The sequence below is a fragment of the Camelina sativa genome, chromosome 13, assembly GCF_030686135.1.
Source record: "Camelina sativa cultivar CO46 ecotype springtype chromosome 13, ASM3068613v1".
Lineage (NCBI taxonomy): Eukaryota > Viridiplantae > Streptophyta > Magnoliopsida > Brassicales > Brassicaceae > Camelina > Camelina sativa.
In genome coordinates, this window is record NC_141892.1 from 5,269,602 (window position 1) to 5,294,011 (window position 24,410).

The 24,410-nt window shown below is 38.3% G+C and overlaps 3 protein-coding genes, 2 long non-coding RNA genes and 3 pseudogenes across 10 annotated transcripts; 4 read left to right on the top strand and 4 right to left on the bottom strand.

The window, feature by feature from the left end:
* Positions 1–54: 54 nt before the first annotated feature.
* Positions 55–1,726, bottom strand: LOC104735360 (nudix hydrolase 16, mitochondrial-like; annotated as a pseudogene). The gene is made up of 4 exons (XR_015577645.1): positions 1,606–1,726; positions 895–998; positions 707–791; positions 55–521 (listed from the first exon to the last, which is right to left on the bottom strand). The product of XR_015577645.1 is annotated as a nudix hydrolase 16, mitochondrial-like (transcript).
* A 229-nt stretch (positions 1,727–1,955) lies between these two features.
* LOC104735358 (sulfate transporter 4.1, chloroplastic) lies at positions 1,956–6,458 on the bottom strand. Its single transcript, XM_010455131.3, has 15 exons — positions 5,656–6,458; positions 5,503–5,551; positions 5,142–5,343; positions 4,889–5,057; positions 4,468–4,533; positions 4,269–4,376; positions 4,060–4,167; positions 3,773–3,838; positions 3,606–3,666; positions 3,354–3,481; positions 3,198–3,239; positions 2,993–3,109; positions 2,830–2,881; positions 2,588–2,726; positions 1,956–2,512 (listed from the first exon to the last, which is right to left on the bottom strand). Exons 1-15 carry the CDS (start codon positions 6,001–6,003, stop codon positions 2,101–2,103), a joined length of 2,067 nt encoding a protein of 688 aa, XP_010453433.1. The 5' UTR covers positions 6,004–6,458; the 3' UTR covers positions 1,956–2,100.
* Positions 6,459–6,905: 447 nt separating this feature from the next.
* Positions 6,906–8,218, top strand: LOC147929223 (uncharacterized). The gene is made up of 2 exons (XR_015577646.1): positions 6,906–7,123; positions 7,205–8,218. It is a non-coding gene; the product is annotated as an uncharacterized LOC147929223 (long non-coding RNA).
* Positions 7,134–12,202, bottom strand: LOC104735361 (uncharacterized). The gene is made up of 18 exons (XM_010455133.2): positions 11,851–12,202; positions 11,461–11,670; positions 11,206–11,301; positions 10,765–10,817; positions 10,531–10,627; positions 10,359–10,432; positions 10,127–10,238; positions 9,930–10,040; positions 9,670–9,746; positions 9,240–9,306; positions 9,041–9,106; positions 8,712–8,819; positions 8,498–8,628; positions 8,343–8,409; positions 8,207–8,274; positions 7,985–8,078; positions 7,781–7,851; positions 7,134–7,699 (listed from the first exon to the last, which is right to left on the bottom strand). The coding sequence occupies exons 1-18, from the start codon at positions 11,998–12,000 to the stop codon at positions 7,336–7,338; spliced, it is 2,016 nt and encodes a 671-aa protein (XP_010453435.2). The 5' UTR covers positions 12,001–12,202; the 3' UTR covers positions 7,134–7,335.
* A 483-nt stretch (positions 12,203–12,685) lies between these two features.
* Positions 12,686–15,883, top strand: LOC104735362 (mRNA-decapping enzyme subunit 2). Of its 2 annotated transcripts, XR_015577647.1 has the most exons (9): positions 12,711–13,240; positions 13,349–13,500; positions 13,637–13,764; positions 13,876–13,971; positions 14,593–14,745; positions 14,834–14,937; positions 15,023–15,090; positions 15,167–15,763; positions 15,809–15,883. XR_015577647.1 is itself a non-coding variant. In XM_010455134.3 (8 exons), exons 1-8 carry the CDS (start codon positions 13,155–13,157, stop codon positions 15,478–15,480), a joined length of 1,101 nt encoding a protein of 366 aa, XP_010453436.1. In that variant the 5' UTR covers positions 12,686–13,154; the 3' UTR covers positions 15,481–15,789. The 2 variants fall into 2 exon arrangements, 1 of the variants encoding a protein (XP_010453436.1); XM_010455134.3 differs by lacking the exon at positions 15,809–15,883 and having other exon boundaries at positions 12,686–13,240; positions 15,167–15,789.
* Positions 15,884–16,255: 372 nt separating this feature from the next.
* LOC104735363 (ABC transporter G family member 6 pseudogene) lies at positions 16,256–18,839 on the top strand (annotated as a pseudogene). Its single transcript, XR_015577648.1, has one exon. The product of XR_015577648.1 is annotated as an ABC transporter G family member 6 pseudogene (transcript).
* A 118-nt stretch (positions 18,840–18,957) lies between these two features.
* On the bottom strand, positions 18,958–20,926 carry LOC104735365 (uncharacterized). 2 transcript variants are annotated; one of them, XR_015577651.1, is made up of 4 exons: positions 20,656–20,926; positions 20,516–20,547; positions 19,403–20,270; positions 18,958–19,253 (listed from the first exon to the last, which is right to left on the bottom strand). It is a non-coding gene; the product is annotated as an uncharacterized LOC104735365 (long non-coding RNA). The 2 variants fall into 2 exon arrangements; XR_015577650.1 differs by lacking the exon at positions 20,656–20,926 and having other exon boundaries at positions 20,516–20,655.
* Positions 20,748–22,438, top strand: LOC104735364 (K(+) efflux antiporter 6-like; annotated as a pseudogene). The gene is made up of 7 exons (XR_015577649.1): positions 20,748–20,884; positions 21,172–21,267; positions 21,538–21,715; positions 21,805–21,882; positions 21,986–22,030; positions 22,118–22,207; positions 22,284–22,438. The product of XR_015577649.1 is annotated as a K(+) efflux antiporter 6-like (transcript).
* Positions 22,439–24,410: the final 1,972 nt, after the last annotated feature.

Consider the following 24,410-nt stretch of genomic DNA (forward strand, 5'->3'; position numbering starts at 1 on the left):
TTAGCGTATAATATTACTGTTTTGAGGAACAAAAGCATTGGGAAGTAAGTCGGATGTGCACAAGAAACGACTCTGTCATCAAAACTATACTTGTTAGTCTCCAAGTTACTGAGCTATGACAACCAAATCATTTTTCGTTTCTCCTCAGTCCTCACGTTCTATTGTTCAAGTAAACAATGAACTTCACATAATATAGCACAAAAAGGAACAAGGCAAACAAAATTCCTACGTTGACAAAAATGAATGGTAGTACGAAGAGATGATTATTCCAATTATTTGATGTCCTTGTCCTGGTTCCATTTACAGAAGCCTTCTTCCAAGGCAGATTTCACCCATGCGTGCCTACATTTCTCTAGTGCCTCAGGAATTGTGAGCCATGTTCGAGTTCTCAATTCCTGTTCTGGCCATGACTCCAGCTCTTCTTTCACATACAGTGCATACATTGCCGCTTTACATACACCATCAGGGCTAAACTCGTCTTGGTGACTCTTGCTCTTGAATTCGTATTCTCCCAACAAATCCTGCAAATTATTTCTACAGATTCAGAACAAAGTAGTGTGTTTTCCTAGCCATTACAGATATTATCATGGGCAAAAAAGGTAGCTCTGTCGAGGGAGAGGCTGGACCAGTCTACCCTCTTTTAGCCCATGATAACATCCATAGCATACAAAAGATGTAAAAAGATGGGTGTGGATAGAGGTTTCACCATTAAAATCCCCCCGAACTCCTGCTTCTTCAACGGCTTCCTTGACTTCAGCCTCTCTGACTGTCTCATCATTCTCCCAGCCTCCCTATATCAAAATCGAATAATATATGAAACTTGGTTAAGAAAATGGTGAGTAACTGGCAGAACTGTAATGATTCTAAGCAAAGAAAATGCAAAAGCTTTTGTACCTTGGGAAACAAAAGTCCAGGTCCACTAGATGAACTGATCATCAACACTTCAACCACTTTCCTCACAGTTAGAATCACCATCAACTCCCTCCGAGTTTCTATATCTAAATAGAATGCACGTGAACAATGCACACAACATAAAAACCTATAGAATCGAGTTTGAATAGTAGGTAGAAACTTTATTGGTTCTATGAAAAATCATGTGTTATTCAATCATTGATTTTAAAATACTTATTAAAATTAGGTGTTATTGGTTCTATGATTTACAAATACTTGTTAAAATCTCATGTTATTCATTTAATGATTTGTTTTTGGATTTCAAAATCCATAGTATGGTTTAAATGGATTTGAAAGTGTAAAATAGAAGGTTCAAATCCAAAGATAAAACATATTATTTAAAAAAATGTGTTTTGATTTATAGAATTTACAATTCCATATGGATTTAAATATCACATCTTGGATAATATAAAAGCAATCATGGCTAGCAACCAAGTTCCTATTAACATTCCTCAATCGTCAGAATAATGGCAAATAGACATATTACAATTAAGCAATCATAGGTTAGATTTGAATAATCCAGAAGTATGCAGCGACAGGGTATTAAGAGAATCCAGAAGTATGCAGCGACAGGGTATTGCCATAGGTTAGATTTTAATAATCCAGAAGTATGCAGCGACAGGGTATTAAGAGAATGAAAGAATAATACAATACCCGGAAACGAGGCGGCAGCTATTCTCGTACCGCTGCTGGAGCCGACCCGTACGAGCGATCAAATCAGACATCAAAGAAAAAGAGCAAACCTCTCGCTGTTGCGCTTCGCTTCTAAAATCCAGAAGAAATTTTCAGAGTTCTAAGTAATGCTGACACCTGGATGACAACAAATGCGATTCTACCTCAACCATTGCCGCCTCCTAACATTCGAGAAATCGAGAGGGGAGAGACCCAACAGATTTAGGGTTTCAAATTTTACATTTGTATTCCCTCCTCTTTATATATTGCTGTTCCAAACCAATAAGAAACTTATTAGAGAGTATTGAGAGGAGATAAGCTCTGTGTCTGAATGTCACCAAAGTCTATTTTTTTTCTTTTTATTTGAGTAAAATAAGAATGTTGTTGTTACAATCATACAATGAAAACTGTATGCTGTTTACCAATTTCTCAACAAAACTATACACCACAACTATTACTTACATTACATATATCCTTTTATTTCTCCATTGACAACAATGGCTCTTGCAGCAGCGCTTTGAAGGAGGATGAATTGTTGTCACTCCCATACCTTCTCGAGAAACTTGTTTTCTTGTCTTCCAAGTTAGAGCTCTGTACGTATTGTAGACACACCTGTACGGCGTCGTGTACTCTCACAAAGAACCATTCTTTGCCTACAAGCTCCACCATTCCTGATCTTGCTATTGTCAGGTGAACATCTTTGTTCGGGTTTGATATCGCTAGCTGAATGTCCCTCGTTTTGTACTCTTGATACAGTTCTTTCAAGGCTTCCACCGCACTCGAGTCTATGTGTGTAACAGGAGACATCTCCAGGATTACAAAATTGATTCTCTCTACCTCCAGTCCCCGGTTTGTGTACTTGTCAACAGCTACTTCATATTCTCTTAGTCTGCACTTGAAAAACAAATGGGGTTTGTTATTCTTTCATACCACAAGGATGAATAAAAACAAATGCCTCTCGCACCTGTCCTTGATGTAACTTATGTTGGCAAAGTAAATGGGAGCATCGATTCGGACTATCACAATCCCGTTGTATGTGTAAGCCTCTGGATACTGCTTTATGTTTCTGTACACAGTGGTGCCTGGAAGACGCCCCAAGACAGCTGCCAGGAGAATAATCAAGATAAGAAATGAAACCAAGTTACAAAGATAGGCAATTTCAATAAGCATGTGATGTGAGAGGCGATTAAACGGAATTACTATTACCAATGTGAGGGTTTGCAGACTCGTGGATCACGAATGCTAGTGAAAAACCAACCTAAAATTGCAAGCATTGCAGCCGCGTGAGTCCTTAAATGTCTATGCAGAACTTATATATACATTAGTTAGATGAATCTAAACATACTAAAGAGTATTCTAAATAACTCACACCAACAAGGACACCGATCTCTATTCCAAAGAACAATGTCGTTGTGCTAGTGATGGTCCAAAGCGTAAAATCCCTCTTGTCCACACGCCACAGGAAAATAGCTTCGTCATAGTCCACCTAATGATAATAATCCGAAAAGTACAAATAAGAATCCAGAAGCCAAATCCATCTTCGCTCCTTGGAAGGTGGGTTTATATGAACTTACCAAGCCACTAACGGCAGATATCACTATTGCTGCCAAAGCACACTGAATCCGAAAAAGATAAGCAACAGAGTGAAAGTTAGATGCCAGAATCTAGTTGCACAGTGCAGAAGAGCAGCAAGTACTGGAAATTGAAATATTCACCACAGGCAGACAGACCTGGGGTATGTATTTAAACATCGGTGTCAAGAAGAGTAGAGAACATCCAATGATGATTCCTGTTATTAGTCCTGATAGGCCAGTCTTAGCTTCACTTTCATTATTCACAGCTGACCTAGAAAAGGATCCTAAATTTTGCATTCACGACATTCACAGATTATGTCAATCAACTTTTTTAAATTTATGAAATGTATAACAGCTTATATCCGTATCGTCAATTACAAATGGCTTTATCATCTCAAGATAACGTACCTGTAGATGGGTATGCGGAAAATAGTGACCCCAATATATTTGCAACACCAAGACCAAACAACTGTCCAGTGAAGGTAGAAACAGTTGAGTTTTTAATGAAAACCACCGTAAATGAAAAAGAAGAAAGAACCGAAGTCTACTCAAGTTTCTTAAGTCAGGTACAATACCTCTGAATTTGAATCTAATTCATATCTGTTTTTCGCTGCAAGTGCTTTGGCAATTCCCACAGATTCCTGGATACAAAATGTAGAACTAGTTTATTAGAGAACGACATAACATAATATCAATTGACATGCTTTACTTCATTAAAATCTGTACAAGAAATTCTATTCTTCTTTTTTCCGTAGAATGTCAGATAAACCATCTCCATTTGTTTGTAGTTTCTCATGATTAGGTTCAGCTCTGCCGTTCCCATATGCCTACTTTGATAAAAATAATGATGTTGATGTCTCACCAAGATGGCAACACCAGTAATGAGAGCTGATGTTGGAAGCAATGTTTTTGCATGATCAAAACTTCTTGGGAAAGAAAATGTTGGAAGGCCCTGAGGTATTTCTCCCACCTAAAACATACTAAATTTTGCTATTACTGCAATCACTTAACCATTATGTAGCTCAGCAAGGAAACTACGGTAAATTTAGTTTCGTTAGTCAGCGATCTTACCAGAGAAATGGAAGGTGGATGAAACACTTTTGCAATGGTTGTACCGAGCACAATCCCTGTGAGTGGCGCAGCTGCTCGTAAGAATTGAAGTTCCTTTTTTGCTTTTCCCTGCCATGCAATACCATAACCTTATTACCATATTATAATATAAAGGAAAGTTCTGTTTCCCTAGTAACTCTGAAAAGATCAAGGCTCTTACCACATGCTTCATCACTTGAAGGATCACCAGAATGAGAGATCCCATCAAAAAAGGTGGCCATTGAAACTACAAAGCAGAAAAAGATCCATCTAAATAAGTAGAAACTAAAATGCTTTCTTTACCAAACTGATTCACCAATAAAATTCATGATATACAAGCAAAATCATCATACCATGACGATTCAAAGTATAGTCTAAGCTACATAAGACTATAGGGAGAACCAGATATACTAAAAGTTGCACCAGCAGGTACTTACAGTTCTTGAGGCAGTGGATAGAAAAAGAATATGCAGATCGAAATCTAAAGAGGTTTTTTAAAAAAATCTCAGTCTGGATGATACTTATAGAACCCGATTTAGAGACCTTAGCCAAAGAGGAAAGTGTTTCTTTGAACTGTCTAAAGCTGGAAATGGAAGTTTCACCTTATCAGCTCCAGCTATTATGCTCTCTACAATTGGGACAATCTTGCTGCTCCGAGCAATGCTATACCCCAGGAAGTATTTTATTTGAGATAACCCAATCACAATGGCCGAAGCACTTGTAAATCCAGATATGACAGAGTGACTTATAAATCGTATAAGCCACCCAAGCCTGGATTGAAATCACAAGTAGCAGTCAAGAATATAAACATTCACCTTCGCCTGATTTCAAAAGAAAAAAAACAATGGTATTTACCTTAATAGCCCCATGATGCACTCCAAAACTCCAACCAAAAACGCCAACAAAATGGCCAGTTCAATATGTAATTCCTCGTTTGTATCAGCAATTCCACCTAAAGCATTAGAAACAAGAAGAGACACCAACGCAACAGGTCCAATTGCAAGCTGACGAGATGAGCCAAATATTGCATACACAAATATCGGCACAAAAGAAGAGTCTGCACCACAATTTATATAATAAAAAATTGAATCAAGCTAAAATGAATAGGCATGTATGTAAATGAAGAGCAGAAGAACTCCATAGCATTCCTCTGAATTGACAAGAGTAAACTCCATAGCAATCCTTTGAATTGACAAGAGTTTGTATCAAAACTTACATAGACCATAAATTGGTGGAAGGCCAGCTAGTTTCGCATACGACATTGCCTGTTCAAAATCAAATCCATCAAGAATAAACTAACATCAAATCAAAAACTCCACAAGCTTCAGAGTTGATATATACGAAAACTGAGAGAGAGAAAAATATAGACCTGGGGAACAAGCATTATACCGACGGTGATACCAGCCATGAGATCGAGCTTTAAATACTCTTTCCATTTGTAAGTTCGAATCCATCGGAAACAAGGAAAGAGAGTATCGACCCAATCGACGATCCTCATGCGCTTGATCTTGGCCGTCCATCCGGAGAATATATCGTCGAAAGGGATTGAAGGAGGACGAGCTTCGTTAGAGGTGTCGGGATGCTGAAGCGGGATGACCTTAACGGGTCGGGTTTGACCCGGAGGTTTGAGCGGAGAGGAAGAAGAAGAAGACGAACCGGTTCCGGATCTAGAAACAAGGCTCGTCAGGTCCTTGACGCTGAGAGATGCGTAGGACATGATGATGATGATGATCTATCTATGCGCACGCACGGTTGGCGCACTTTTTGGAAACGGATCCGTTGCTCTGAGATGAGAATGACCAATAATAAAGTGAGAGAGAGCGAGAGAGATCAATGTACCCAAAAAGCTTCTTCTTTACTCTCTCTAGTGGTGTGTGTATGGTCAATTCTCAATTTTTTTTTTTTTGTTACAAACTAACTTAAACAAATATTAGTGGTTATTTTTGTCTAATCAGACGTCAAAAATAGATTAGTATATTACACATGATACCATTAGAAGCCTAATTAGATTACGAATTAACGATGACATATAGATTTTGTTATTACAAAGCATGTGTTTTGAATTAATTACGTTAAGAGCAATTGTTGTCACTAGTTTTTGTTTCGTCACGTATCTCTCTAATACTAGAATAGAATTCATGAAGGTCGTCCAATACAAGTGGCTTGCGTGCCAGTTTTGGATACGAACATTATTTTAGTTGTATAAAGATTGGGAGGGGGAATAAAACATGTGCTGAGAGTTCAGAGTGAAGATAGACGTTAAGCCGGTCAGATTCATGATGTCGATGACTGTGGGTCAACTCTTGTGTACATGACCGTCCATGATAGACTTCACTAAATAAATTCTGAGTCTTTTTGTTTTTTTTCCTATTTCAAAAAACCTTCAAGGCTTTTAGGGACTTTTGATGAAGGTTGTTTATATGGCCAATCACTTTTAACTTTAGAAAATAATCTAGTTAAACTTTTGGCATTATATATGTCATAATTATTTAAAAAGCCTGAGAAAAGGACTTTTCCTTTTCACCCACACTTGCTTTTTGATACCTAACGTTTTCTCAAGTCTGCCAAAAGACAATTGGAGATCTAATATATCCGCTCCATACCTCTAAGAGGCATATCAAGACAAGCTTTGATTATATAATCCGTCTTTGATGGTCCCATAGTACAAATTTAGATTCCCATATAGAAGGAAAATGTTAGAACGACATGCAGAAAACAACTAGGAATGGATTCTCTTGATAGACGATTCATTGTGAGTAAGACATTGCAAATTCCGTAGTGAGGCTAGCAAGGCAGGTCAGGTCCACTTGACATGCCGAGTCAGAAGTTTCAAAAAGGTTAACACAGTTTTAATTACGTTTGCTTTTTATTTGTTCCAAGTAAACATACAACACACTCAACAGGCAGGTACCATACAGATTAGCGAATGAACTTTGGAGTTACGCGGCAAAAGAAAAAGGTACAAGAAAAAACATAACAGTGTATGTGGTGGACATGCTCGTATAGTATGCATGTGATGATCATATTATTCGAGTCGCTGGACTACTTACTACTGCAGCTCTTTCTCAAGTTCATCAAATTCCCATCCATCAACCTCATCTGCAGAGTAATCACGTGCCACCTTACCAAATTCAGATTCAAGCTCGGCTAGTTCGGCTTCTGGGTTAAATTCCTGACTGGATCCGGCGGTAGTTTTTGGTGCCTCAGGCGGTTTGCTCAACTCTGACTTTTGGGACAGAGTAGATTCAGTTGGAGCATCCATGCCACTGCTGGGCTTGGGAGATTTGGGTGATGAAGCACTGCTTTTAGGTGATGGAATCTCTATCTCTAACATTGGCCTCGCTATGGATTCAAATTGCTGCCTCATTTTCTCCATGTCATCAAATAGCTCTTTCACACGCCGGTCTTCCTTTCTGGAATCATGTCGGATTTCAAAAGGGTTTCAAAACTTAGGATTGCTAAAAGGTCAAAGAGTTAGTTATGTTTCCACTCACTTTTGCAGTTTGCTCTGGAGAACCTGGAATTGCTCTTTCATGTTGTCGACAATGCTGAAGGTCGTAATGATCTGATAAAACCAAATCAGCGACAAGGACGAGCAACCGAACAAAGAGAAAAAATATAGCACAACCATGCAGAGTCGAATTTGGTTCCAGTCATTGGGTCTGAATGAAAACGACCTACTAAGCAGCGATTCTTACCTTGGTCTCATAGTCTATATACTCCTGCTCCAGAATTTTCCTCGGGTTTGAAACCTGATTGTCCCCCTGATCAGCATTTGGCGGCTTCTCCGACCTGTCACCACCACCACATGCGAAAATGTCACCACTACTGCTAGGTACAGTTACACTCCAACTAGTCTTATTAGTCAGACACCAAGTAATGTAATCGAACAATTCAATTCAACAAGAGGAAATTATTACCCAGGACCCAAATTCTTCAGATTTTCCACATAATTTTCTATACGACTGATTAAAGGTGCCACCTCCTTCTGCACAATATGAATTTTTGTGTTAGTTCTGTCATATACCAATTACTAGATCAAAGTACAGAGGTTACCTTGTATACAGAAAGTGTATTAAAGGCAACATCTGAGAAATAATCCTCATGCTTCTCCAATTCGTCCCTAAGACATGCATTCAATGGATTAATTATTGTGGCCGTGCAGCAAAGCAAGATGTATTGAGAGAAGCAGATGAGAGTAGATAGAATACAAAGTCTGTTTATCCTTCGTTTCGGTATATGAGCATTGAAGAAGCCATGTATCCTCAAGAAAATTAATCCACGTCTTAATAACTTCTGCTTCTTTCTTACAAGCTACAACTGATTTAGACAGGTCATCGTCCTACATGCAGAATCAGCATAAGCAAATTATTTCACGTTGATATTGTTAAGCATAAGAGCTACTCATCTATAAGAATATGCCACCTTTGTTTTCAGGTGAGCGATTATCTGATTGTTGGCTTCACCAAATTGATCCCTCTCCTCTGTTGCATTACGGAACCGCGCTTGAGCAGCAGCTAATGATATATTTACCTACATGGAGAATATTCATTGATATACCTTCCGTACCACAATAATCATAGCGAAATACATAGAATCATATGACATTTATATTTCAATTCAACAGCATGATGAGCTTACATTCATACAATTAAGTCAAGAGGAAAAGAAAAAAATTTCGTCTGTTTTAAGCGTGTGTTTGTAAACCTCCAGAATAAAACAAGAAACCAATTTAATAGAGAAGATTCAGTTACCCTCTTCAGTTCGGCTTCCAGCTCATCTCTTTGTTTCTCAAGTTGTTCAATTTCTGCACCCAATTCCTATACACAATAAATCATAGCAAAGAACCTTAATACTGGGAGCTGATGAACATGCCAAAGAATGCTGCAACTATTAGTGTTTGTTTTGCAGTCAATAATCAAAAGAAGAAATTAAAAAGCGGGAGACAAAGACCTTTTCCTTTTGACCGGTTTCATTTGCTTTCACCACACGAGCTTTTAGTGCCTCCTCTTTCTGAAGTCTGCGAAAAGAGAAAATGGACAATTGGTATCCATAGATGGTATTTTTACTTCCACAGACTAATCATTCGTTCAATAGCACTAAGTGGTAACAAGACAAGCTTTGATGAGGCTCAGCATTGTCTTGCGGTCCTATAATTCATATTTGATATGCATATGTTATAGTTAATCAGAAAATAGATGAGGAATTAATTGCACTTTGTCTCCACTGTATTTGCTGAACACGCATATAGTACACAAAGAGTACGAGACTTAAAACCTATCTTCTGGTCTGGTGAATTTACCATGTCAGATCAAAATTCAACCACAAAAAAAGTCTTAATTGCAGAAAAAAAAAACTAACTGGAGTCGATAAGAAGTCTAACCTGTTCTCTGATATTCGCTTCTCGGCTTTGGAAGTTGAATTTGCTAAAGATTCTAATAACACCTTGAGCTTGTCGACCTGGTTCAAAGAAAAAATATCTTTTATTTTCCATAATAAACATTCTCCTTCAGAAGTCAAGAAATGATATGCTCTCATTGAATACATTTAACATTCCCTATCAGCACAAACAAGTAGAAGAAGATGATAAGTACGATACCAATTAACATATATAATTTGAGACTATAAAGTTCACAGACTTACTTTCTGAGCATGTATATCTGGAGAATCACCGTTGCTTAGCTGTCTCTTTCTAACTAGAAGACCTTCTAGTCTGGAGCAAAGACGAATCTTCGCAAGCGTTTCTTTAAAAGCCTGCAAAATAAGAAGTCTATAAAATGGAACTATCTAAATGGGCTAAGGGAGAAAAAAAGGGTTTGGAGATAATGCTGTACTCTCACCTCTATTGTTAAAGGTGCCTCTTTAAGTTCCTTCTCTTCACTCTGCTGTGGAATTTGAGAGGCATTTATCTTTTCGAGTTTTTTTCTCAGATCAGAAGCTTCAGCATCAATTCTGAAAACATGAATTCAATTAAAATTGATGGAAGATGAACAATGCCCTATGAATCATTCATTCATTCATTCATGAAGAGAAACGAGAGCAAAAAAGCACATCAATATCTTCATTTCTCACCTCAGCAATTCAGCATTAATCTTCAAACCTGTGATGGCATTTTGGGCAAACTGAAGCAATTCGTCCTGCTTAACCTGTCCAAGAGCAGCCCAAGCAACATAGAATAATACACAAGTTAGGAGGAATCCAAACACCCATAAATTAACATAATGCTTAATGATCAAGCGGTTACCAACACTTCATCCTTGTAACTCGAAAATACCGTAGCAAGATCCTGCATACTGCTAACTATAGCATCATGAACTTCCTTTCCTCCATTCAGACAAAGCCTGAAAACAATGTAAGATCTATGAATAATCGCATTAGGTATGAAATAGCAATAGACTGTGTCGGTTTTTCCAAGAAAAAGTCTAAGACTCTTTTTGGAAGCCAAATTTTGGCAATGCAATTTGGAATACCGACTCACCCAAACATCTCCAAGAGTAGAGTAATCTCTTCGTCATGTGGTGGTTCAATAATCTGTAATAGAACAACCAAACCTTTAACCCCATAGACGGTACAGATTTTCACATATCCCAGTAATATAAGTATAGTAACATATGCAAAACATTCCGAGAAACAAGATAAATGACAGGTTCTCAGAACATACAAGAGACTACTTAAGCTGGTTTTTGTTCCTTACTTTCTTTTTGCCAAGCTATACATTTTCTTTATATTTCATTATCTCGAATTAACACTGTGAAATCAAATCAATGATGCTGCATCTCTCAGGTTCCTACAAGTCCACCCTTTACCTATATATCTTTAAGTTCCAAACTAAAGGAGATTTTAGAGAAAGGGTGGGTACTGACTGTTACTACTTATCAGATAGCCACCAAAAGATAACGTTCAAGCTGCAAAAGAATACCATGGACAGAACGATGCCCTCCAGAGCTTGACTTTGCAGAAAAACATCACGGAAATTAAGTGGCTCACCACCTATATCTGGGTCGTAATACAAAACCTACACAGGGAAAGGGATCTTCTGAATTGGAAAAAGGTCATAAATACAACATATGAAATTAAAAGCAGAAGAGTATTCTTGATATTTAGGAAGCGGGAGAACTGTAGACTTCTTTGCAAACATCTTCCTATCGTCTTAAAGGAATACAAAAAAAATTACCCATTCACGTCTCTTTGCTTCATCAGAAGCAAGTGGTTCCTCTGAGCTCATCTGTTTATCCTTTACAGAACTTTGAGTAGCTCTATCAATCTCCTTGAGAACATTTAACCATCTAGTAATCAGCAATGCCCTTTCATGACCTCTATATGAGACTGCAGCTTCTTCCAATCTCTGAATCGTCTGACTAACACTCTTGAAGGCCCCAACACCCTGTAAAAGTTTGCAATCCCGATTATTCATGTAGTAGCTAAAGTAATGCAAATGTAACAACTGCACTATAATAAAAGTTCATAAATAGGGTGAAAATGATAATCAAAACTAGAATCTAGAGGTATTAGACCTAAATACCAAATAGAAAGGGGAATAAGTAAAAGGAAATGAGAAATTTACAATGCGGTCTTGGAAGAGTCTGGCTCCTTCAGCGACGGCTTGGCCAGCCTGCTGGACGACGGAGTCAGCATAGTTCTTGACGGTTCGGGTGATGTTTTTGCGGTTTCCGACCTCCACCGCCTTATTGACGGCCGTTCGCAGCCACGACATGTTCTATTATTCGATCTTCTCCGGTGCGGCGAATAAATCTCCTCGGGGAGCGAATAGTACCAATTTTTGTGAATTACTGAAAATGAGACAACTCTATCTCTCTCTCTCTCGGCCACGGTCAAAGTTTTTTACTCGGTGATAAACTTTGACGTTTTTGCAGTTGCAGGCGATTAAAATATTATTTACTTCTCCTACAAAATGTGAATTAATCAATAAAAAAAATATATTTAAACTTACTAATCATTGTTTTTTTAAAATGTGTAATAACTTTTAAATATATGAAAATTTTTAATCCAAACAAAAAAAACTTAAAATTGAGAAAATTAGATGATCGGAAATTTATGTATTTTATTAAAATGAAATGCAAATTTTTTTATCTAGGTAAAAAGAAAAAAAAAGGGTTAATGAATGTTAATAAACCTTAAATTTAGAAATAGTTTGTTCAATTTCAAAGCAATTAAGTAGTTGTTTTCTTTGGCGATTTTTTTTTTCTTCATAATATGTAATTGTTAAAATTGAACATAGATGATTGAATTTATGTATTTAGTTAAATGTGAAATTTCATCAAGATAAAGAAAAAAGATGTTAATACAAATAATCTCCTTGCAGTTACAAGAACACCCAATGGAAAAAAAAAGTTTGTTTAATTGGTTTTTCATAGTTGAAGAAATGTCATCTTAATATTAAAATTTGAATGCGTATAAATATAATTCATTATAAAAAAAAAAAAAAAAAAATCAATTTCTATGGGAGACAAATGAATAATTTTTAAGAAACCCAATGGAAACATGGATCGGATCTCGGATAATTTGACACACGGCAGCAAGCAGCAGCGCACTTTACTTCCATCAGCTATAAAGGGCCGAAGAAGGGCCCACCATTTTCAAGATACACACAATCATCAATCGTCGTCTCGTCGCTCTTTCAGATTCTCTTCTTCGGAGCGATCAGATTCACCGACGAGACCATCCACCACCTCCCATCGATATCAAAAGCTTATAGCTAGCTACAGTATATATATATTATATAGATATATATAGATAGAGATAGAGATAGAGATAGAGGTAGAGATAGCTCCTCCTCTCATCCAGTATTAGGGTTTTAATAAAGGCACGAAGAATTCACTCACTACTAGAAGACGCGGAAAAAAAAAAATGTCGGGGCTCCATCGATCATCAAGTTCATCGAAGAACATCGGTAATTGCCTTCCTTCCAAGGAACTTCTCGATGATCTTTGCAGGTAATCTTATCAAATCAATCCAGTGTTTCTTTTTTTTTTCTTTTCAATTGTTCCAGCGATGGGCTCGAAATTGATTTGGGTAACTGTGATGGCTTTTTTGGTTTTCAGTCGATTCGTTTTGAACGTCCCTGAAGAAGATCAACAGTCTTTCGAGAGAATTTTGTTTCTGGTGGAGTATGCTTATTGGTACTATGAAGATAATGCTGTAGAGAATGACCCTAAGCTCAAGTCCTTGTCTTTGAAAGAGTTTACTTCCCTCTGTATCCTTTCTTGAATTCGTTTAGTACAATTCTCGTTTATGATCTCATATGCATAATTTTAAAAATCAGATGCTGGACTTCTTTCTGTATTTGCTATTGTTCTCTTCTGGATCTTTATTTCCTTGACTTGGCTTAGTATTCAACAGCTGTGATGTGTTGAGACCTTATGTTACTCATATTGATGACATTTTCAAAGACTTCACTTCTTACAAGTGTCGAGTTCCTGTCACTGGAGCTATTATCCTGGATGAGACTTATGAACGGGTTAGATTGATAATTATGTTTCCAGATACTTTTTTCTAATTACATTTTTTGTTTACTTGTTTCTTCATGCTTACCTTTTTCTTTTGTTTGGGTATCTTTTGTTACCTGCAGTGCTTGTTGGTGAAGGGCTGGAAAGGATCGAGCTGGAGCTTTCCCCGCGGGAAGAAGAGCAAGGATGAAGAAGACGATGCTTGTGCCATTCGTGAGGTTAGTATCCATTTTATTGTATTCCCGTCTCTTGTGTGGTTCGTGATAGCTCCAACAACCGCCACTCATTGATCATAAGTGCATATTAAAATACTATGTAATTAGAGCTTATGGGGTAAGATCTAATGTGCGCATGAATTTTTTCAAGTATAGATGACTGAGGTGATATAAAGCAAAGATAACCTCTCTTATATCTTCTGCTCTGGACAACAGGGTATCTTATTTTCACACTAGTTTAACAGTTTCGTTATAGCACATAAACCCTAGGTACTGGAAATAGATTTTCCTACGTGGGCAAATATAATTGAGGAAGGAAATGTTCTTAGGTCACCAGTAGACAGGATCTATTGCTAACGAGAATAGTGCTGCTGTCAATGGTCAACTGTATATGCTCTGTATCTTTTTACGATCTCATTGGTATAGAAATGGTCAAAGCTCAAAAGGTTTACTTGTATTTCTATAGTGCTATTCTCCCGGTGCAGTTAGCATTTCACATGCTGTATTTCTGCTGCTCATTGTTTGTATAGACCTGGATTATGGGTTGATAGTGAAAAATTGAATATTTTGTCAAACATGTTTTGGCTGTCTATCTTATGTACTGTTCTTCCATACCTAAAACAGGTCTTAGAGGAAACTGGATTTGATGTCTCAAAGCTACTCAAGAAAGAAGAATATATAGAGTTTGTATTCAGGCAGCAAAGAGTACGACTATACATAGTTGCTGGGGTGACAGAGGATACACTTTTTGCACCACAAACAAAGAAGGAAATCAGTGTGTGTATCTAACAATTGACCTTGTGAGTGTGATCTTGTCTGCGTCTGTATGAGTCTCTGATGTTTATTTGTTGTGGAATACTTGTAGGAAATTGCATGGCACCGGCTTGATCATCTACAGCCAGCAAGTAATGAGGTGATAACTCATGGAGTTTCTGGTCTCAAACTGTACATGGTGGCACCCTTTCTTTCGTGAGTAGTGGCTCTCTATTTATTCACATAGATTTCTGGGTGGTTTTCGTTATTGGTGCATAACAATAGATACAAACTTGTGCAGGTCGTTGAAGTCGTGGATACTAAAACATCCGTCACCTGTAGCACGAAGACCTAACAAGCCCCTTAAAGGTTTGATGTCTTTTTCGCCAAGCATTCATTAAAAGAGATTTTTTGGCAGAGATCTGATTTCATATGCTTTGTACAGCACTCTGCGTGTGGAATGCAAGGACTAGTGTTGGAGGGAACGGGACAGCAACAGTGGAAAGCCACAATAGGAAACCTGAAGTCAAGACAACAACAATAGAAAGCTACAGTAGAAAAGCTGAACTCAAGACGACAACAACAACAGTGGAAAGCCACAATACAAAGCCTGAACTCAGGACAGCCTCAATGGAAAGCCACAATACAAGGCCTGAAGTCGACCATCCTCAGGACATACTACCTGAAAGCAGTTTCAGAAGTTTCAAGTTCGACATGTCAGCTATCAGACAGGCGATGGAACCTGATTTTTCAGCTTGAATGGTCAGTCGGTCTCATATATGGGTTGGATTGGTATTGGGAGTTATGATGCGGTTGGACTGGTATTGTGGGTTATGATGCGGTTGGATTGGTGGGTTTGTCTATAGCAAAACCGTTGGATATGTTCATACGCTTGTACCTTTTTCTATTTCTTCGGTATTTGGTTTTTATGTCATTTGTTTCTTCTAGAATGAAAGGGTTGTTGTAAATGATGGATAGTTGGAGAGTTGTGAATCCTCTGGATCATGGCTTTAGATGACTATGGTTGCGACCAGCTATAAAGGTTAAAGAAGTTTCTTACCCGAGTAATTGATGATCTTCTTAATAGTGACAATAACTGTTTCATCGAAGCAGCAAGTGTTCTAGTCTGGACAAGGCAAAGAAAGATGGCGTTTTATTGTTTTTTGGCTTACCTATAAAACTTAAAAAAAGTCGCACCTAATTAGTAAGTTTATATATAAGATTATCATACGAGGTGTCTTGAAACTGTTTCAACTTTTACACATTGTAACTTGATTTTGTTGAGTATAAAGGTGGGTGGGGGAACGGTGGCCTAAATTTGGCAAGGGTGGCCTAAAAAAATATATTTAAATTCTATACGAAAACATTTTAAAGAAACAGAAACGGACATGTGGCTTTTTTTGTGTTTTACACTTTTTACTTGTGTTTAGGTTTGGAGGTTCATCTACATTAAGCATCAGCATTTGTGACTTTGACTCTTCTCATACTTTTTGTTTTTTTCATCAAATTAATCCTTATAAAATAAAAAACAAAGGCATGTTAACACAGCCCAACCACATTGAGAAATTTATCTATAAATAGAAATAGAAATTAAAACGTTGGTTATAACTCTTGTTTCCTCTTCTCTTCTCCTGCTAAGCTAACTACGGTAGTTTAACGCCGTTAGATATTTTCCCGCTTCACAATCACGAGAAAGAAACCCAAAAAGAATGTCTCGTGTGGTAGCAGCAGACGACAACATGACGTCACCGTTCTTCACACCGGAGTTTAACGGTGTCTCAGGCCGCGCGTCGTCTTCTCCAACGTTCGCACAGCTCTTGCAAAACGTCGGCGACACGACGCGTCGTGGCGGTCATCATGACCAGCACCACGTCGATGTGGATCTCACCTCGCCGGACCAATCCGTACCGTTCGTTCTCTCGTTCACCGATCTCACTTACAGCGTCAAAGTTCGCCGGAAGTTCACGTGGAGACGCAGTTCTGATCCCGGAGCTCCTTCGTCAGAGGGTCTCTTCTCTTCCAAGACGAAGACGATCCTCAACGGAATCTCCGGTGAAGCTAGAGACGGAGAGATAGTAGCTGTGATGGGAGCAAGTGGCTCAGGCAAATCAACACTGATCGATGCGTTAGCGAACCGTATCGCTAAAGGAAGCTTAAAAGGAAACGTTACTCTAAACGGAGAAGTCCTCAACTCGAAGATGCAAAAAGCCATCTCAGCTTACGTGATGCAAGACGATCTTCTCTTCCCTATGCTTACAGTTGAAGAAACCTTAATGTTCGCAGCCGAGTTTCGTCTCCCTCGAAGCCTTTCCAAATCCAAGAAGAGTCTTCGCGTTCAAGCTTTGATTGATCAGTTAGGACTCAGAAACGCTGCTAACACGGTGATTGGAGATGAAGGCCACCGTGGTATCTCTGGTGGAGAACGACGGAGAGTTTCAATTGGGATTGATATCATCCATGATCCGATTCTGCTTTTTCTCGATGAACCGACCTCTGGTTTGGACTCGACGAGTGCACTTAGTGTGATCAAGGTTCTCAAAAGAATCGCTCAGAGTGGAAGCATGGTGATCATGACTCTTCATCAACCTAGTTACCGTCTTCTTCGATTGCTTGATCGTCTTCTTTTCTTGTCCCGTGGTCAAACCGTTTTCAGCGGTTCCCCTGCGATGCTACCTGGGTTTTTCGCTGAGTTCGGCCACCCGATTCCAGAACATGAGAACCGTACTGAGTTCGCTTTGGATTTGATCCGTGAGCTGGAAGGATCAGCTGGTGGAACAAGAAGTTTAGTTGAGTTCAACAAAGGTTTCAGACAGAGGAAAGCAGAGCCAAGAACTCAGACTGGTCTGTCCTTAAAAGAAGCCATCAGTGCAAGCATCTCCAAAGGGAAGCTCGTCTCTGGAGCGAACACAACCAACCCTGACTCTGGCTCGAACCCTGGTTCCACCATTCCAACATTCGCAAACCCGTTTTGGGTCGAACTCGCGGTTCTAGCCAAACGTTCCATGACTAATTCTCGCAGACAGCCTGAACTGTTCGGGATACGTCTAGGAGCTGTCCTAGTCACTGGTTTCATTTTAGCTACCATGTTTTGGCAGCTAGATAACTCCCCTAAAGGAGTCCAAGAGCGTCTCGGATGCTTTGCCTTTGCAATGTCCACAACATTCTACACCTGCGCAGATGCTCTTCCCGTTTTCCTCCAAGAACGTTTCATTTTCATGAGAGAAACCGCTTACAACGCTTACCGAAGATCCTCCTATGTGCTTTCCCACTCTCTTGTTGCCCTCCCTTCCTTGATCATCCTTTCGCTTGCTTTCGCAGCAATCACGTTTTGGGGCGTGGGCTTAGATGGAGGTCTCATTGGTTTCCTCTTTTACTTCCTAGTCATCTTAGCCTCTTTCTGGGCAGGAAGCTCATTCGTCACCTTCTTGTCTGGCGTTGTTCCACATGTAATGCTTGGTTACACTATTGTGGTAGCCATCTTGGCCTATTTCTTGCTGTTCAGTGGGTTCTTCATCAACCGAGATAGAATCCCTGGATACTGGATTTGGTTCCATTACATCTCATTAGTCAAGTACCCTTACGAAGCTGTGCTCCTAAACGAATTTGGTGACCCTACAAAGTGTTTCGTTAGAGGAGTTCAGATATTTGATAACACACCTCTCGTCGCTGTGCCTCGGGGGATGAAAGTTAGGCTTCTAGCAACGATGAGTAAATCACTTGGGATGAGGATCACTAGCTCCACTTGCTTGACCACAGGATATGACATTTTGCAGCAGCAAGGCGTTACGGATCTCACCAAATGGAATTGCTTGTGGGTTACTGTCGCTTGGGGCTTCTTCTTTCGTATCTTGTTCTACTTTTCTCTGCTTTTGGGAAGCAAGAACAAGAGGAGGTAAAAACAAAAACTCAGTTTGATCTCTGGTTATAAAGTTTGGTTAACCTTTGTTTGTATTCTGTATCTTTCTTTTAATTATTTGTTGTATACTTATAGTTATGTGGTTGATAAATTGTTGAATGAGCTCAACTAGTTGATATTTGTTTGAATTAGTAATTGGAAATTTCTGAAAAGACTATGATTGATTGATAGTCTGCAAAATAACATACATGTTGCTGAAAAATTGCATTTTTTTTGTTGCTACCATGTATTGAGTACACTTGGAAATTGTTTACCTTGCGGATGAGACGTGTACAGAATATTTGACATGTTTGGTTTGATGAGCATACAAATTTCACAACTAAAAAAATGCAGCTCTTTTGTATTCACAATACTCAGTACAAAGGCACCTTTTACACTTTCTGTAAAACATCATATGACTTGTATGTTGATGGACTGGTAGCTATAGCCTCATCACTCTTACAACAGAAGCCTCTATAACACTTAGATTCATGAACTGAAGCCAACACCCACACACATTCCCCAATCAAAAATTATGGATTCCTCTTCCAGTTCCAAACACTTCAACCCCTCATTAGCAACATCTACTGATTAAACCTGGTGAAACTCCCTGCCATGAACCTTTCACATGCCTACACTGGAAAAGCAACAAGATCAATCAGCCTCCCTTCCCTAGATTTTTCCAAAGGGATGGTGAGATGCAATTTCGAAATCCAAACTCACTCGGAATGAGGAAAAAGATAAGGAACCATCAAACACACTATTGGGTTCAAATTGGTTGTGTACCTTTGGGCGTTTCCAATTTGCTCTTCCCCATAGCCAGTAATCCAGTTCTACCAATTGCACATGCTTCAACTTGATAGGTGAAAAAGATCATTACTGGTTGAAACAATATTATCATTACTATCCCTTAAATCTCACACTCCTTTTGTCTATATCAACTGATAAGTGGATGTTTCAGCATTTCAAGCAAGCTTGGTATAGCTAGCACTTCAAATTCCACCAAGATGTGTACTTATTAATCAACTTGGGCATACCTAAAGACAGATTGATAACATCATGTTGGAAGAATCCATCATCTGGTTTTTTCGCAGATGAAAGTGAATGTTCTAAACCAAGACGACTTTTGATCAGATTCGTAAGTGTTGCAAGCGGTCCACAGCTTCTGCTTCCGCTTTGGCTTTGGCTTTGCCTTCTCATCCCAGTTTTGACCATCATCTTCACCAAAAGCTCAGGTTGACCTCTCACAAAATACTCATGTCCATATTCCCATTGGTTTGACCCCTTAATTCTTCCCCTGGTCATGACACCAAGTGATGGATACATGGGACCGTTGGGATTCTTCTTAACTCCAATGATCTCAAGACAGAAAGTGCATTTTAGTTCAGGGTGAGTGACGTGGGGCTTGGTGAAACGCAGCCCAGATGGACGGATGAAACGCTCGTACTTTGGAGGCTTCCTTGTGAAAGCAGGTCCAACAAATGTAGATTTTGGAACCATCGGCTTCCATTGTTTTGCTGTAGTTGATGCAAAAAGCATTAACATAGTTGTAAGCATTAACATCTCACCATAAGTGTTCCTCTGTCTTGACCGCCGAGATTCATTTCGGTCACGCCTATGTTCAACACGACTGTCTATTGGGAGTCATGGAAACCTTCATTTTGAAAGGTGAACAGTATATCAGAATCAGATAAGTAAGTAGAAAAGATAGATATTTCAAATTATTTGCTCTGTCATAAGTACTAAAGCACAAGAGCTAAGAAGAAAACGAATGAAGGTATTATTTCCTCTTAGGTAATGCACACATGCTAAGGATGCTAAATGGATAACTATATCAACTAATGGAGTAAGTAAGAAAGCACTGTAATCCAGAGATTGAGAGTGACTGTTCAAGCTTACCAAAACAATTCAAAGCTGCTGAACGGATCGACCTATATCAAAAACAATGCAATTATTGCTTGTAGACAGTAAGAGTAAAGTCAAAATCCTAAAGAATCCGAAATTGGCAAAATCAAAACTCCAACAATCGCAGCACAAACCACCGGTTCGCCGTTCGACAACAACTCTCATCAATAACACTTTTTAGGGATTCGGGTCTTTCATCTCCTCCGAGGGAACACGCACACAACGTGTTCGACAAAATTCCCAACTCGCGGAACGACATCATAACCGCGTGTGCTTCCCGTTCTTCTGCCGTCTCATGTGGCTGTGGTGACGGAGCAGCATATAGCCCCAGAGAAGCGGCGGCGGGATAGTATCGATGCGGGGGTAAGAGAGAGAGAGAGATAGAGAGCATTAAATATTCTCATTATTTTCCTTAAAATAGAAAAGCGCCGTGGCTGACACATATTCCGATAACAATTTCTTGGTTTTATTATTATTTTCTGGATCCCTTCATATAAACCAAAACAAAAACACACCAACACACCAAAAAAAAACAAAAAGAAAAAAAAACGCCCCAAGTAACCGGTGCCATTTCTCTAATTTAAGGATGATACCGAGTGCAGTATCTTCACTCTAATTGGGTTCTTTTGACTGGTCTTTTATGATTTCAGTGTAGTGATAAGCTGGGATTAAGTCTCTAATTGGGTTCTTTTGCCGCGGGGGTCATGATATCCACAACTGATCTCGCTGAACATACATTGGAGCAAGTACGTTTTGACCACATGTTACCAAACATGTTTCTCCTGATTATGTTAATTTGAAGCTGAATCATTTCCATCTAGAATCTTTTTTTCTCCTCCCTCGACTGTTCTTAGTGTTCTCAAATGTGAGAGAGAAAAAGAGTCAGAGTTTGATCCTAGTCTGGGAACTTGGTAGGGTGTGAATGTGATTGATAGGAAGCAGTGAGTTGACAAATTTCCTATCTTAAACCCTTAAAGATTTCATAGTCTGACTGAGATACTTAATATTTTATGCAGATTGAACCCATCCGGAATCTATTTGCTGCTCTTTTCCTAGCCAGCATTGGGATGCTAGTTAATGTGGACTCATGTGGATATACTGTTAGCCTCTGTGATATTAGTAATTATCATAAAGACAACAATAGTTACAACCGTTGTCAAGGGATTTGGATACAACAACAAGACGTCTCTCCTGGTAAAAGATTATGTCTCACATTGATTATGATCTATCATGTTTGCTTTCGTATACTCTGTGATTCACCATATCGAGTCAAATTGATGCAGGTTGGAATATCTCTGGCTCAGATAGGAGAGTTTGCCTTTGTACTACTTAGCCGTGCCTCCAATCTTCACCTTATCGAAGTAAGTAACACAACTTACTCCTCGTTGGACCAAACACATAGTAGGATTTAAGATTATATAAGGTATTTTGAAGAAAGAAGCTTAAAGTTATGAAAATTTTCAGGGGAAACTCTATTTGCTTCTCCTCGGGACAACCGCTCTAAGCCTGGTATGATCAAATAACTTTCTGAACAGCCTCTTCTCCTTATGTGTTCAAGTAAGTAGCTGAGTTGGTTTGGCTGATGGTTTTTGGCAGGTTACGATACCGCTGGTTTTCAAAATGATTCCAACAGTTGTGCATCTAGGGATATTGTTAAAGTGGTTTTCTCCAGACAGTACTATAGAAGTAAGTTCGTTTGTTTATTGGTTGGTTCATTCTTCGTTTATATTATCTATAACTAAATGAAAAAGAAGAAAAAAAGCTTTTGGTATTGGTCAGAATGGAGAAACCGTAAGATCAGAAAGCAGTAAACAACGGATGATTCTAATGTCACGCCAATCCCACATCTCCTGAAAGCCAAAATGTTTCTTCTCAACTGAAGTTTGGTACACCAATTTTGACAAAAAGAAAACAAAAGCAAGAAAGCTGTATGTGGTAAAGAAGAAGAAGAAAGAGTCAGATTTTAACACTAACATTGTTTGTTGGGTGCCTAGGTATCCACCGTAAGCCTTTCCTTGTTTGAACCTCGCCCTTGCCTTGGGAGTAACTAACCCACAACCCATTTGGTTTCATTGTAATTACTAGTTAGTACCGTTTCCTTTTCTCTTTCCTTTATGTAATCTGTCACGAAACAAGTTTGATTTTTTTTCTCTTGTAATCATATATATACTCAGCCTATACCACTGTACTTTGTGAAACCAAAAAAAGCTCTCAATTAATTTTCGAAGACAAAGGTTTTAGTCTGCTAGAAGAAAGAACACTTCCGTCTCCAAAATTTCGATTTCAGCAACTCTTGGTTCATCAGAACAGGCCATACTGATACATGTATCATGTATGTATTGAAAGAGAGAGTTCATATAAAACAATAGTATGGGGATTTGATTTTCCTTAAAAATAATTGATTCAACCGAATGTACAGCTACCATATAAGAGATCTGTAGTTCCCCTCTCACTCTACCATATATCAATCCCTTCCCCATCTTTTTTTTTGGATTTTAATATCGGGAGCTCTCTACTCTCCATCAAAAATTCTCAGCACTCTTTTTCAGTCTCGTATACTCCTCTACTTTTAATGACATTTTCAATCCCCCAACTTACCCTTACCAAACCGATTCATATCGAATCACCAAACCAACTTTTAATTGAATTGATTAATTAAAAATAAACAAAATTTGACAAATGAGAAAAGAAATATTCAACCAATCAAGGAATTCCACGTTCTTCCCCTTCTGGTGATGCTTACCTCGTTCATGACCAAAATTCAGCTGTTCTTCCATCATTGAAATTGATGCTTTAATATCCAGATCATCCTCTTCTTTTCTTTCACTTCTAACATCTTAATCCATGAAGTCATTAGTAGATTTGGTATTGTATTTAAAACTGTGAGATTTCAATTAGATTAGATATTGGTATTGGAAATTAATGAAAACTAGATGGATAACCATGTTTCTGGGTCGATTAAAACACCTTGATGGACTGTAGTGGTTGATTCGTAGTGAAACGTAGGTAGATTAGTGTTTTTGTCCGTGAATCAATTTGCAAATAGAGTATAACTAGAACAACTGAGTATAACTGGTACAAGTAGTATAACTGGTAGATGTTTTATTATGTGCTAATTTACTTTTACTTCTTTTTTTTTTCAGAAAACAAAAACAATGACCAACCTTCTGAAAGTATAAATGGCAGCCACAGAAAAACTTTGATAGCTAGTTTCAGAGCAAGGGAGTTAGCCAAGATAAAATTCAAGATTAGTATATTTTCAATGTATTTATACTCTATGTTTTTGTACAACTTGGTCATCTAATGGACAACTATGTATGTTTTTGTTCTCATTCAGTTTATAACACATGGTACAACTACGGGTACAACTACGACCAAATTTTTTAAAATTACGATTGTATAAAATTAAAAAGTTTTACACAAATGTTATATTATTCGTATTCACTATATCATATTCACTGTATAAATTGAAATTTGTGTGACATAAAAAAAGATTAGTCTTCATTAAATTCATTTGTGTACAAGAAAGACCTTATCATTTTAAGATGACTTTCTTATTGTTAACTCAATTCCATTGCAAAACACATAAAAATAAGATTTTGACACATATTTTTGCATGAATACATAGAGTATGTACTGAAAATAAGTAAAATATTCGGTACAACTACACAAATTTAGTTTAAATACAAGTACAACTAATTATACATAAAAATCCCAAAAAGTACAACTATGTATAAGCGAGTAGAACTTGAAAACTAGGAACAACTATGTTACATTTGCGGCGCCACGTGTCCATTATATGTGTTTTGCGGTGTTTGGGCAAAAATAATCGATTCGTTTAAAGATTACGGAAACAAGAAACAGATGTTGAATAGTTGTTTTTATTGAT

Coding starts and splice junctions, on each gene's coding strand:
- LOC104735358 (XM_010455131.3), bottom strand. CDS start 6,003: ATGTCCTACGCATCTCTCAGCGTCAAGGACCTGACGAGCCTTGTTTCT. Junction 3,667..3,772: donor AATTAGATTCAAATTCAGAG/GTATTGTACCTG, acceptor TTCACTGGACAG/TTGTTTGGTCTTGGTGTTGC. Junction 3,110..3,197: donor TATCTGCCGTTAGTGGCTTG/GTAAGTTCATAT, acceptor TATTATCATTAG/GTGGACTATGACGAAGCTAT.
- LOC104735361 (XM_010455133.2), bottom strand. CDS start 12,000: ATGTCGTGGCTGCGAACGGCCGTCAATAAGGCGGTGGAGGTCGGAAAC. Junction 10,818..11,205: donor AGGGCATCGTTCTGTCCATG/GTATTCTTTTGC, acceptor GTTCTATTACAG/ATTATTGAACCACCACATGA. Junction 7,700..7,780: donor CTCCAGAGCAAACTGCAAAA/GTGAGTGGAAAC, acceptor ACATGATTCCAG/AAAGGAAGACCGGCGTGTGA.
- LOC104735362 (XM_010455134.3), top strand. CDS start 13,155: ATGTCGGGGCTCCATCGATCATCAAGTTCATCGAAGAACATCGGTAAT. Junction 13,765..13,875: donor TGGATGAGACTTATGAACGG/GTTAGATTGATA, acceptor TGTTACCTGCAG/TGCTTGTTGGTGAAGGGCTG. Junction 14,938..15,022: donor ATGGTGGCACCCTTTCTTTC/GTGAGTAGTGGC, acceptor AAACTTGTGCAG/GTCGTTGAAGTCGTGGATAC.